Consider the following 14,026-nt stretch of genomic DNA (forward strand, 5'->3'; position numbering starts at 1 on the left):
TCTTCTGTTGTCTTATAACTGAAGCAGATGTCTTCTTGTAACTCACAAGAGGAATCTAAATTATATGATAGCCCATTATGGCTCTGTAACCCTGACACTGTGTTCTGTGGGAGATGGTTTTCGTTTGACTTACCAGAATAACTATCCCATTACGCAGCGGTCCCATGGTCTGCACCGTTTCTCTGTCATCGTCATTCCGATATTCCCACTCCACACCCATGTCAATAAATACTTTGGAGTCTGGCACATAGTTGTCTTCACTAAGAATGAATTTCCCCGTCTCACGGTTTTTAATAGCTAGGAACAACACAAGAGAAGTGAATACGAGAGGTTTGCTTCTCATCTCCGGTTTTGTTCTGCTCCTGTCCCAGTGGAAGAAGCAGAAAAGGCCAGTCTGAATTTTCCTCTGTTCTCTCACAGGTTTGGAACGACTTTTTCAGGTGTCTCATTGAACTGCCAATGCTTTTCTGCTCAGCTCCAGAAACATCAATTGTCCTTTTTTTTCCCTTTTTCATTGCCTGCCTTGCCAGAGAAATGAGGCCAGCGCGGCTGCACCGCGGGGGTCCAGCTGCCTTCTCCCAGCTAACAACTTCTAAATCCACTGGCCAAATCTGAGCCAATTTGAGAGCTGGTGGGGGTCCCAGGGCTATTCAGCTCTTTCATATGTTGTAAGGCAGCTCAGGAGGCTGTTACTGCTCCATCAGAGAAAGGCTACTGGGCTAACCCCCAGCAGGTCCCCACAGCAAGAGAGAGACACTTAGAAACAGTATTAATTCTCCTGCTCAGATCCAGTCCTGACACAGACACAGCCCTGTTAAGCTCCTGCTGCTTTGCAGGCGCCTGCCACTGCACACAGCGCCTGGTTCCTCTGCTCCAGATCCCGTCAGTGCTCCATCCTTCACCTGGAGAGACTTCAGCCACCTTTGTATTAGGACAGGTTTTCAGCTGAGATGGAAAATTTGCCCTTCTCGTTAGCAGAAGCAGGGACTGTTTGTTATTTAACACCAGATTTTAACTCCATTTTCTCTCAAGCAGCCATCTGAGCATCCTGGTCCCTCAGCCCTGGCCTCAGCAGCGAGTGAGCTGTTCATGTCCCTGCACAACACTTACCCCACACCGACAGAACTTTGTCTGAACTTGCAGCAAGGGAAGCATTCACTGGTGAGAAGTTGGGATGACTCACGATACAATTAGCAGACCATTCCCTGTGAATCTACTTCCAATTAGTGGCAGCCTACTAGACACTGCTTCCCATTGATTACAGGGCAGGGGAGGAGCAGATTTCAATTACCTCCTAAGCTGCTGCATTGATTTGGCAACCTCGTGTCAATGCTGTTAGCAATGGGGCAGAATCTGGAACGGATTTGGAGGTAGCTGGGAAAGACTGAAGATAGGTATAACACATTGTGAAAGATGCACACAAAGACCATGGAATCATAGAATGGTTTGGTTTGAAAGAGACCTTAAAGATCATCCAGCTCCGACTCCCATAGGATGATGCATTGCACCCCATGAAATAATTTAATGCCTCTTCTAGCAGCTTTCACACGTGCACATCCCAACACAGAGATCTGGGACACCAGGGAATACAGCACAGGGAAATCAAGTTGCCAAACAAGTTTCCTAACTTAACATACTTGAAGAAGGATAATGGGTAAACAAATGCATAAACACATTGTCAGGCTCCAAAGACAAAAATAAACAGTAGAAAAAATTATTCTGACTGAAAATTTTCCTTCTTGTTACTTACCAAGATTATGAGTGGTGGCATCTGTTTCCTGTATAAGTAAATGTCTTGCACCAGCAGGAATTTCAAACATCTTAATGTGTCCTATATTGCAGTATTCGAAAATATAGTAATGGGTTAGTATGCCACAAACAGGAAGGGTCTGTCTTAGGTTTTTAAATAAATCTTATTTTCTGAAAGCAGGGTGTATTACAACAAGCTAATCCAGCATCATTCCCATCCCTATTTCCGCGCCAGGTGATGGAACATAACAGGGACAAAGGGCTATGGGGCAGAAGAAAGATGCCTTTAAATGTCATCAACAGACTTTGCTTCGGACTAAGATGGGCTTTGAGTGCCTTATGCACCCCCAGATACCAGGCAATCTGCTGTCTGATAGTGAGTGATGATGACATATTATTGCAGCACTCCAGTGACTTGGACAGAGCAGGTGAGTGACATCAGCAGCACAAGAAAGTCCACAGCTCTCCAACAAGGAGCAGGGAAGCCCTCCTCTGGGCACACACAGGCTCCCACAGCTTTAACTGATCACTGGACAGAAGCCTTATTTTCAAAATCTAGACACATCTGGACACATATTGTTTATTGGAATTAATGGTGCTGCAAACAGTTTGTAATTTTCCTGGTACTTTCCATGAGACAGAAGAGATCAAGCAAAAATACCCTGAATTCCCCAGGACAAACCACGCTGAATGCACTGACCTTGTTTCTTTGGTACTCTTGAAAATGTTCTTTTCACCACTTTGCAGTGGGTATTATCTCCTCCACAAACACCACACTTATCTTCCTGCTTCGTGGAACCTATGACCCTGTCACACCCAACTTTCTGTGCACAAAAGAGAGAAAGAGTCATTCTTATTTATCCACTCTTCAAATGAGCCTTCACTTCATATATCAAACCCCAGACTTCTGCATCAGTAAAGCAGTACACCTGGTGGTATTTTCCTGCAAGATCAACACCTAACCAGATTTTAATATTTCCAGTTCCTATAAAAGCTGTCAATTGGGTGATTATATTTTCATATTATGCTTCACAGTGGTCCTCTTACTGAAGGAACAGTTGAGGAAAAGCTCTTAAGCCTCAGCTTATCTTCAGGCAGCTGCTTAAATTCCAGGAGGATCAATGCATCTATACGAGGATAAGAACCTCCCCCAGTGCTTTGATAGTCAGAGACTAATTCCATTGAAAGATGACCTGCAGCAGATCCTGACTTAGAGGAACTGTCATTGATTTTTTAAAAATAGCATGATCAAATACAGAGAGAATGCACATCAGCCACATCCTAACACCACTTTCCTTGAAAGCTGCTGCGTGTTCCTATTTCGTTGTACATTCCACCCCCACTAAACCTCAGCAGGAAAAGCTTCCCTTGAAAGCCAATTGTAATAGTTCATCTCAAAATGCTGCGTGAAATATTACTTGTGTAGGTAGGTGCTTTTGGAACTGAGTCACAGGCATGGCAACTGTGAATATCACACATAATATTGTGACAATAATCCTAATGAAATCTCCTTATTGCCTGAAGCGTTATTATACTTAGCCATTCTTGGAGAGAAGCACTCAAGGTACATTTTAATTGTTGTCACAACAGTGAGCTCTGAAAGGAGCCATCAAACACTCACCAAGCAGTCTCCCCTCACACAGATGCTGTAAGCATCCTTGTAGGAGCAGCGGGTCCCATCGTGTACCATCCTTTTCATATACACCACATCCCCTGTCTCCTTTGATTCACAATACAGGTGGCACCTCTCCTTAGCTGAAAAAAAGTAAAATTGTGAGTGTTCATCTCCCACAGTTTAATAGCTGACATTGTGAGCAGCACTTTCAGTAGTGTTAGCTCTCTCTTCTTCCTTGCACACGAAATGTGGTACCCCAGAAGTCATCGATGCTTGTCCCCTTTCAAAGGCTCTGTGATCATTTGGAAACTGCTGAATCCTAAAGCACCTGTGTGTTACCATTAGGAGACAGACTTAAAAACAACAGATCATTGACTTCAGTGGGGGGATCTATTTAATCCTTCAAAGATGATCCAGTCTGGCCGAGGATTCCTCAGTCTGCTGCACAACTACCTGTGAGATATGCAAGTTTCTCCTGCACTGCACTTAAATCTGAAAAAAAGCCAAAGCAACTTTGCCATTATAAGCAGCTGTTTGACACTGAATGAACCTGGCATCCAAAATTTCTTCAGAAACAGCTGAGCCATAGCATTTCCTCCTAGTCATGAAGTTAATTTTTCCTCATGGTCGTACTTGTATTTGTGATAATTTAAATCATTAAACAAGATGAGATGGCAAAAAGAATCAGAAAAAAGCCTATTTTTTACTGCTAACACATGCACAAACAGCCAGACAAGTGGTATTTTCTCTAATCTGTTCCAAAGAGTTGAGAACAAAAAACAAAGCTGAAAATGGCTAGTCAGTGGCTAAATAAAGTTTTATTCCACTACTGTATTTCATTTTATCCATTTCTCTTGCTGTCCTCAGCCCAATAATAGGATTCTATGCTTTCTTTGGCACTGAAGAGCAGATGGTCTTTCTGTTAGATGAAACAAATAGAGATTCTGCTATTTTAGCATGATTAAAAGTTGGGACATTTTTCCCACCATTTAAAACAATAATGACCCTTCCATTATAGCAGTTCAATTGATATAAATCTTCACAGGCCCTTTGCGTTCTTCCCCCATACAGTTCCATGGCCTCTGCCCTCTTTTTATAAAGTCCTTGTTATTGCTGTTGATGTCCTCAAGGCCGCTGGGTATTGGTACATCAGAGACCTTTGTTACTGCTCCCAAATAATGCAGAGATGTCACGCTAAGAGTGTAGGGTCTAGTCTATTGAAACAGGTACTTTACGTTTTTTGTGCAAATCCTTAATAGGCGACTATTAAGATCATAATGATGGCAAACCTAATGTATTTGCATATATTAGAAATACTAAATTATGCACAAGACATAGATGTGTTCACACCACCCCCCTGGGTATGTTCCCACCCCCACCCCATACATAGCACGCATTCACTGCACGCGATTCAGTGAAAATATCAGCAGGTCTGACTGGGTGCCAACAGCTCTGTACAAGGGCTCTATTTTAGAGATGGTTCTGTTCCCACTGCTCCATGGGAACAATAAATGTGCAAGTGCTGTTAAATTGGACCCTGTTAATTGCAAAGAATTGTTTTCTTCCTATTCACTGGTGTTGGGCATAGTAGAGGTGCAGGAGCACGGATGTGATGTGTGCCTGTCCATTCCCTGTTCCCCATGAGCTTCCTTCTCATTTAATTGAGGCTGGGAGCTAATAGCCAATGTCACACTCTGCTGCCCTGGCAGATGCACGACACAGGGGTCTGTGAGCACAGCAGGGGCGAGGAGATGGGGTGCTCAGAGGGCTTGGAGCAGGAGACAGGCCATGGCACAACAGGGCATTGGGATGCTCAAGCACACACTGGGGTGTCTCCCAGCTCAGCTTTTCTCTGCCCGCAGCGTGAGGCGCTCCTCTCTGTTCCTGTCCCATACACAATGTGCCAGACACGTCCAGCTGAGCTGTGTGTGAAATGTATGGATTTATGTCACTTCTGAGCCACAACTGCACAAAGTATGTCACTGATGTGCCTTATCTTTACAAAAGGGAGTTTTAAATAGATTGGAGTTCAAGCGTAAGCCACCCTCTGGCCTTGCTTTCACACAAAAGCTGTTCCCTTTAATAACCCTGCACAGGTAAATGTAACTCTCAAGGTGTGTGCAGTCATACCACAGATATATAGGAAACCAGTGGTGCCCAGGGATCAGTGCTCAGACATCAATGAGCTGATTTCTGACCCAGAAGCCATTGAATCTAATAGAAAAAAAATCTGATTAGCTTCAGTGGTCTTTGCAGCAGACTGCTCCAAAGCCTAAAGCAGAAGCAAAGGTCCTGCAGGCCACAGCATTCATCCCCTCACCCTGTGCCAGCAAAGCTATTCCATGAAATTAAGCTGTGAGGTTGTGTCTGTGCCTTTGAAAATCCCAAACTGACCAAGATGGCATGAAAAGAATGAGGGAACCCTGAGAACTGTTTGGGAAGAAAGTCAGGCAAAGTAATTGCAAAGAATTTGCTATTAATTTCTGGCAAAGTATCCTCTCACTGGAATGCAAAATGATTCACCCAAAGTGACCCTTCCCCTCCCAGCAATGGGTGCTGGGCTGAGGGCAGGGTGGGTGCCCAGTACCTGCCCCTTGCCAGGGCGACCCTGCCCTCATGCCTTGTCATTCAAGTGAAGCGATACAGTTTAAAAACATGTTCAACGAGCTGAGACTCATTGCCCTCCGCCTTTTTGTTTGGTAAAATATCTTCTCAGTGTATTTTCTGGCAGTAGCAGACGTGGCAGTAGCACAGCAACAGCCCTCATGGCCCAAATTAACCAGCTGCACTTCCACTGACAGTTAAGTCAAGGCATTAACAGGAACATTTTTGTCCTAAGAGGTGATCTCTGCCGAGGTGCCAGAACACCAGCCTGACCATGCTGGTTGAGACCCAGCACCCATCCAACCCAACACCTGCCTCCAACAGTGCCAGCAGTATTTTTGCAGGAAGATGTAAGAACAAACTGGATACTCTTCTCAGAATATTCTCCAAGTTCTTTTTAAACTGCAGGTTTAAACTTCCGAAGTCATGGCAGGAACTTGGTGTTTAATAGCTCTTAATGAATTGTAGAACTGTCAAGAATTTTTCTAAATCATTTTTAAAACTTTCTGGCATCTGCAAGTTCCTGTGACAGTGAATTCCAGGATAATTAGATACTGTGTGGAAAAGTACTTCCTCTTATTTGTTTTAAATCTGCCACCTGATAATTTTATTTGATGTTCCCAGGCTTGGGAACATTATAATCATTCTGTGTTCAGTCTCTTAGTGCCACTCACAAATCTGTAACTCTATCTTTTTAATCTAAATCCTTGCTTTTTCAGGGTGGGAAGTCCTGGTTTATCCAAACTGTCCTCATCCAGAAATCATTGTTTATGTTTGATTTATTATGGCCTTTCTGAGTTCAACTGTAGGTTTTTTAGCAACGTGGGCAGCAGTGAGATGGGCACAACCTGAGCTGCTCCGGCCAAATATTTAAAATGCAGACACACCGTGCAGGTACTCAGGGGCAGATCAGTGTTCTCCATCCCTCTCTTGACAGTCACTGAACTGATGTTTTCCTAAAGCTATTCCCAACTCCCAGCCTTTCTGTTCAGAGCCCACCTTGTCTACAGACCCGTACACACACACACCCCAATTTTCCCCCCCGTATCCATTACTAGAATTCATTAATACCAAACTTCTTTTGCCATCTTCAGTCACTTTGTGTCACAAGGTCCTTCTGCAGCTCTCACAGTGCCCTGCCCTAGTTTAATTAGCCTCAGTAATTTTGTGACCTGAGTAGATTTTGTCACCTGGTTTGTTCCCTTTCCCTGCTCTCTGCCATGTCCAGCAGCACCCATGCTGCCAGCACCCGTCTTTGTGGACACATCCTCCCATGTAAAACCATTCCCTTTTGTCTCATGATGACTCAATTTAAGAGCTCTCATTGGAGAACAGAGTCCAAAGTTTCTGAAAATCCAAGTACGTTGTATGCATTGGATCACTCATACATACACTGATACTCACTGATCCCTCCAAACAACTCATAACAGATTTGGGAGGCATCATTTCCCTAGAAGAAGTTTTACCTCTCCCTATAGAGTTTTAGTTGATATTTTCAACTAATTTTAGTTTTCATAGGAAAAGGAGCTACTCACCATCGACATGTTCATAGGGGAGCCAATGGTGTTTTGTGTTCTGGTACTCAAAGTAGGGGTCCCACTGCCTGCATTGCTCCTCTCTGAAATCCTCAAAGTCCTTGGGACAGTCCTGTGTGTTGCACAGCTGGAACTCGTAGCTCGGCCCCACACACGTGCGGCCTCCGTTGGCAGGACTGTGGTGGGGAGAGAAACCCACTGTTAGTTTTGCCATTAATGGATGAATTGAGTGTCTATCAAATCTTTTGAGGAGCAGTTTAATTCCCAGTCATGTCAGTAGGCACTTGGAGAAGCCAGTGCTGTATTTCTGATACGGAAAAAATATATTTCCTTTCAAAACCCACTGTCACCATTTAGCTCTTAAAAAACAATTTCTGCAAGCAGAGGCTCAAACCACTTGATAACAGCAAGAAAAGCCATTGTCTTGGTGTAGCCAGGAAAGGGAAGCACAAGCAGATGAAGCAAGTCATCCACGCTCACCCCTAAGCCAGCAGCACACCCAGCACAGCCCAGCTTTGTGCTGTGTCCCCAGGCAGATGTGCCCCAGGTCACTCTCACATTCAGCAGAGCTCAGGAGCTGCAGCTGGGTTTGCACCCTCTTCCAGAAAACATTTTCAGTAGTGCATTGGGCTTTTCCTACATGAAAATAGATTTTACAACTAAATCTGTGCCCGCAGTTATAAAGGTCACTTTCGTGTTGCCAATGTAATAAAGGTTGAAATGAGAACTGCCAAATTTTTTCTTAACAGAACAATTTCCATTGGAAAATGCTGCATCATAAAACTTGATTTGTTTTAAAAAATCAATAATAAGATGATTTTTAACACTAGTCAAGTTCAATTGCTTTATCAACACAAACTAAGAAATTCAATGTTAAAAATATTCTGTCTGGTAAAATAATTTAATTCTGACAATTGTTTCAGTTCTTGCTGTTAGGATCTTGACATTTTATGATACCACACTAAGATAGCAATAATTATACATACCATATTATTTGTATATACCAATCTTTATTCAATATACTTTACTTGCAGTATTACTGAAATTGAATCATTCTGAGTTATCTAGATGGCTCATATGTAAGTTATTGAAGCAAAACCATTCAAAATTCCTAAAATTAACTTTGGGGAAGGTTCTGATCTCCAGAACTTTGTTCCAACTTGGAACGAAAACCATTTGAAAATATTTTAAGACCTTCTTGTTGAAATATCCTAAAAAGTGGATTAAAGAAAACTTTTTTAAAAGGTTTTTAAAAAAATCCAGTAAATCCTTGCCGTCATTTCATGCTCACATATTGAAACAAGACATATATAGGGCCCTAAACTTTTACTTATGTTTTACACAGTAGTGCATTAGCACTTTCAAGATCCCTGTAATGGCAGAACTGCATAAAGGATGGATAAACTGAGAAATAAAGATGATTCATGGCTTGCTAAGGGCCAAAAGTAGAATTTCTGATGATATACTATAGGTCAGATTTAACAAGCACCACTCAACACCCTTTATTGCACTGTTGCACTGGTAACGTAGCAAGGATTCTCACCACTCAGTCAGTGCACATCAGGAAGGCACGAGGGGGGTGTGCACTTACTGCGGGTTGTCACACTGCCGTGTCCTGTACTTCACCCCGGTGCCACAGGTGCGAGAACAGGAGCCAAACTTACTCCATGCCCCCCAGTGTCCATCCTGCTTCAGGATGTCTGGTGTGAGCCAGATGCAGTGACCTTTAAAGCAGTGCTGAAAGAGAAAATCAGACGTCAAAACGATTAGACGATTAAATTATGAGAGAAGCTGTGGTACTGCTGATTTAATTTTAGGCACAAACTCTGGATTTGTTTTTCATCTTTCCAGCAGAAAGTAGGAAGACTCACTGTTAGATCATGCCCATGATCCCAAACTCATTCAGGTTTTATAAACTTCCATGTCTAGTATGCGCATATGTGTATGCAGGATTCAAGCTTACCAATTGCATTAAACTGCTCTTAGTGTTACATTCCCTCATCACCTGCCTGCAGTGGGGATTTCAACAGAACTAATACAGACTCTTTTAAGGGAAATGGCAGAATCCCAAATCTGGGAGGCTAGCAGTAACATTCTGCCTCTGCCATTGCATGCAGCCTCTCCAGGCAGCACCGGCAAGAGCTCTGGCCACGGCACCATCCTGCCCTGCTGCTCCCAACTCCATGTACATATTCCTGCAATAAATGTCATCAGTGAAGTGGCATGAAATTAAAGCCAGCACACATTTTATACATTAGTGGTATTAAATAAAAAACTCTTGTGGTCTCCCTGGAGATCTCATAGTAAACCTGGGCAAAATATCAGAAGCATTCCTTAGGGAGCAGCCCTGGACAGCCCCAGTGCAGCACAGTCCATCACACCCTACCACACTTTCTTTTACCTGGTTTTTAATACACTTATTCTACAGTAGTTGAAGCAGAATTTGCTACATTCCCCAAACCTATAAGGTATGTATACATTTTTTTAAGAGCCTTTACAGCTCCAGTACTGATCACTACTGTCTCCCCTGTTAAAGAAACCTGTCAGTGCCTTTCCACCAATTTCTCCGGTCCCTAATCAAGGAATTTTTTCTCAGCTGAAGTCAGAGAGAATTCTTCTCAAGGATCACAGGTTCTGGCCCTTTCTAGTACTATTTCTGCTTTCATAAAAGTTTACTGATGAAGTGTGGGTGCTGGAAAATATATTCCAGCCCAAGAAACGACTTTGCATGAGACTGTCGCAGTTTGTCTGCGTTAACAGTTACTGTCGGGATGAGAGCTCTGGCTCAGGAGCACAGATGGCTGCAACAACAAGTGAAATCAGTCACTTACTTTCCTTAACATTCAAGTCAACAACAACATTTTACACAGCTTAACAAGCCCTGGAACGCAGGAATTTGGCAGGCTGCACAAGCCAAGCATATGGCTAAATGCAGGCTGCCAGCAAAAACAAAATCAGAAGATATATAACAGGAGAGCGTTCTTCAGCATAGAGCGATTAGTGATCTGGAAGGCAAATTTAAAAGTGATGGATAGGCATTAATAATGCTGAATTTAAAGAGAGAATCATTAGTAAAATGGTGACAAGGCACAGCTTACTGATTCGCTAATCTGCTCAGTGACTGGCTCTTTATTCATGCAATTTATTTTGGTGCTGATTTGGTTGGACAAGGAGTAGAAGAGATAGTAGAAATTAGATTTCCACTTTTTTTTTTCTTTCCCATATCTTCAGATATCCAAAGTCAAAACCTATGAAATAGATAAGTTACCACAAAGCCTATTACACTAATCCTGCTCCAGAGCTGTAATGGGCAGATTTTTCTTAGTTGTTTGACAGAACAAGAGATAATTCAGCAAAGCATGAAAGAAATGCAAAATGCTAATATGTCCTTTGCTTTTTTTGGTTTTGAAGTTTAGAACTGTACCCTTCAGGGACTGTTTACTTATGGCTTTAGAGAGGTTTGTTTGAACGAACGGTTTGAGTTGTGGGGCCCCGTGAAGCCATGGGACCATTCCGAGATGTGGGGGAAGCTGGCAGGGCATCAGCTTGTCAATACAAATTTCAGCTGGGCTTGGAAGCAGATGTGAAGTGACAGCTCCTGATCTGTGCTTGCTCACATATCCCCTTATCATGGTGTAAGTTCCACAGCAGTCAGCAAATCTATTTCAAGAACCACATAGCCTATGTTCATTGTATGATGATCCAGAATCCAGTGCTTGGACTCATGCAGGAGACATTGAGTTTCCCAATCTCTTTTCCCTGTTTTAGCCAAGAATAGCGGGATGTGAGCTTATAACCACCACCAATAAACCCCCTATCTGAGACTGGGACTGGTCCCTGAACTGGAAGGCAAAAGTGGAAAAGTGTTATTGACTTTGCTGCGTAAAGGAAAGAGCAGCACTGGTTTTTACTGGAGAAGTTGGTCAGATGCTGATTGTTGGGAAGCTGAGGCAGAGCTATTAGGAGAGAAGCATTTGTGTAAAATGAGTCATCCCCTGCTCTGCCTTTTTTGTGGATTAAAAGAAAGGAGCCTACAGAAAACAAAATGATTCAGAAACGAACCTTACTCTGTGCAGACTCTTGCAAGAAATTGATGGGAAGGTAAACCCAGAGACGGAGAAACCTCCAGTGTAATAAAGGAAGTTAAAGCCAATCCTTCCTATTCCTACTACATTAAATACATAATGAGGTGGAAAAGAGCCAATTTCAAGCACTATTCCCTTCATAAACAGGGGGTTTCACTGAAAGAGTAAAGTATATTAAATAAATATATTTTTTTAAATTAAAAAAAAGAGGTAAATTTAAATCATTTTCTTAGTGGAAGACAAGATGACTTCTTGCAGTCTCGTCTGTTTTTCTGGCAAACAGGACAGTCCAAAACAAGTGCAATTTCCAGGAGAGGAAGCTTAAATTTCTTGCAGTAAAACATTCCACTGCTGTTTTCAGCAGTTCTTTGAAACAACTGCTGTGGACGCCAAAAAAAGAGCCAGTGTGTTCCTGTGGGCTTAACACATCCGCAGGTCAATTTTCCAAGAAAAGACTTGAAGATCTTGTGTGGGTATCTCTAACTGTTTTATATTGGGCCAGCAACAGGCAGTTCTCCTATCTCCTCACTTGACACCCCAGTTATCTGCCAGGTAACCTCTGGTACTGCACCATGGCTGGTGGCCCTCAGCTCTCCCCACTCTCCTGAGATCCTCTGAGGAGAGAGTTACTTATTTATTTGTATTCCCCAACACACGCAGGCTGGCCCGCTCCACTCCATCTGTTGAGAATAATTAGTTGCAAGGGATGAACTGAAAGCTCCAACACTAAGGACTTCTCTGAGCCAGTAAAAGTTTCTTCAGTGGAGAATCAAGTATTCTCCCTGTTTCTGTGGTGACTAACACAGCTCACACTCACCCATCTGTCTCCTGTCTCCAAGAGAAGCTGAGGTCAGCTTCCTCAGCGGGAAATTATCTGGATTGCTTTGAGTACACATTAGTGTTTTCAGAAACCTTTTTTCTTGGTCTATTTTTCTTCTCAATAATACCTATTTATTTCAATATTTAATCATTCCCTTCCTTTCCTGACAGAGCAAAAAAAAAATCATTCCAAGTTTGACTCAGATCATCTCATTAGCACAGTGCAAGCACAGAGAAGACCTGCTAGGTTTGTGCTGGAACCTTGGCACATGAGCCAAATCCAAGAGCAACATCAGCTTGGTCAGCAGGGTCAGGTACCAGGCTCTTACCTCTCTCCAAGAAAAGGAAAAAAAAGGAGGCTCAGGAGGTGCAAACCTTGGTGTTAGTCACTGCAGCAAACAGATGGATCTCCTTGCATGAATGACTCTGGGTTTGATTTCTACCCTGTGGAGAGCAGTTTGCTTCTTCAGCCAGTATAAATGTCTCCCCAGAAGAGTAATATTTTTTAAAAATGGAATAACAAAAACTGATGGTATATTACTTAAGGTTGTCTGGATTCAGAAGCCTGAGGCTAATGGTGAAGCCGACAGAACTGTATACAAGTAAATAAATTTATCAGCTGAAAGCATATGTTTTCTTTCAATCTACAGAATGCTGGGCAGAGTTAAGCTTTGCACAGTTATGTCTTGTCTGCATGGTTTACTATAGCAATTTATGGAGTGTCTTTGACTTCACATGAAGACTGACTTAACTTTACACACAGGAGTCATTTCATGGAAGTTGATGTGACCGTTGCAAGTTATTGCATCATCAAAGCTTCACAAAATTGACAGAATCTTCCCTTTTGCTATTGAAAACTCAATCTAGTTTAAAAAAATGAAGCTGGGAGCAATATAAAATATCGTTTCCTTTAGGATACTGGCAAAATAGTAGTTTTGTTCTCTGGCTGGGAAGCTCGAAGAGAATATTTGATTTTTTTATCTTTAAGCCCAGCAACTTATTAGTTTACTGCCAGTTAACATAATGGTTGTCCAATATCTCCATTTGCACAAGGAGAATTATTAAAAAGGTTTTGAAATGGCAGAATCTCACTCGTTTGGCACCTTGTTTCAAATAACCACATGCACAGAAGAGCTTACATACATTTACATATATTTACTTAAGTATAAACACTTATATGTATGCATACCTACACACATATAGACAGCATTAGAAAGTCTAATCTTCCTTTCTAAGGGTCAGTGCCTGGGTCCAGTTCACAGCCTGGGTGTGCAGAGGCACGACCCTTATCATCCTGCCTGCCAAAAATGTGCTATGGATCTCATGTCTCCCAAGTGGGTGTTCTTGCCCCTTGATCATTAGTTAGGAAGGAGGCAGCTGGACTGGTTTCTCCTCAATAGCATCTGCTAAGTTTGGGAGCAGTTGTCAGTTATCTGAACACCACCCTTAGGTGAGAACATCCACCCACCGTGCGCCGTGTTCGTCTCCCCTGCACCACTTTCTTTTCTGGCATCGGGTCCCCTCAGCTGCAGCAAAGCCAGGATGTTTCTTTGACACATCAGCAGTGTTGTGATTGGTTTGAGCTTAAAATAGGCCCTGGGAATTAGTGGTATGAAATC

General features: G+C 42.6%; 1 protein-coding gene across 1 annotated transcript in view; it reads right to left on the bottom strand.

The window, feature by feature from the left end:
• Positions 1-14,026, bottom strand: part of ADAMTS2 (ADAM metallopeptidase with thrombospondin type 1 motif 2) — a 173,533-nt gene that overhangs the window by 14,978 nt on the left and 144,529 nt on the right. The window contains exons 11-16 of the mRNA XM_027724071.2: positions 9,095-9,240; positions 7,504-7,679; positions 3,371-3,504; positions 2,450-2,573; positions 1,751-1,831; positions 134-297 (exon numbers count right to left, since the gene is read on the bottom strand). Of these exons, the coding sequence (XP_027579872.2) occupies positions 134-297; positions 1,751-1,831; positions 2,450-2,573; positions 3,371-3,504; positions 7,504-7,679; positions 9,095-9,240 (825 nt within the window). The remainder of the gene's footprint in view (positions 1-133; positions 298-1,750; positions 1,832-2,449; positions 2,574-3,370; positions 3,505-7,503; positions 7,680-9,094; positions 9,241-14,026) is intronic.

The sequence above is a fragment of the Pipra filicauda genome, unplaced genomic scaffold (assembly GCF_003945595.2).
Source record: "Pipra filicauda isolate LSUMZ 115617 unplaced genomic scaffold, ASM394559v2 scaffold344_size1527164_pilon, whole genome shotgun sequence".
Taxonomy (NCBI): Eukaryota; Metazoa; Chordata; class Aves; order Passeriformes; family Pipridae; genus Pipra; species Pipra filicauda.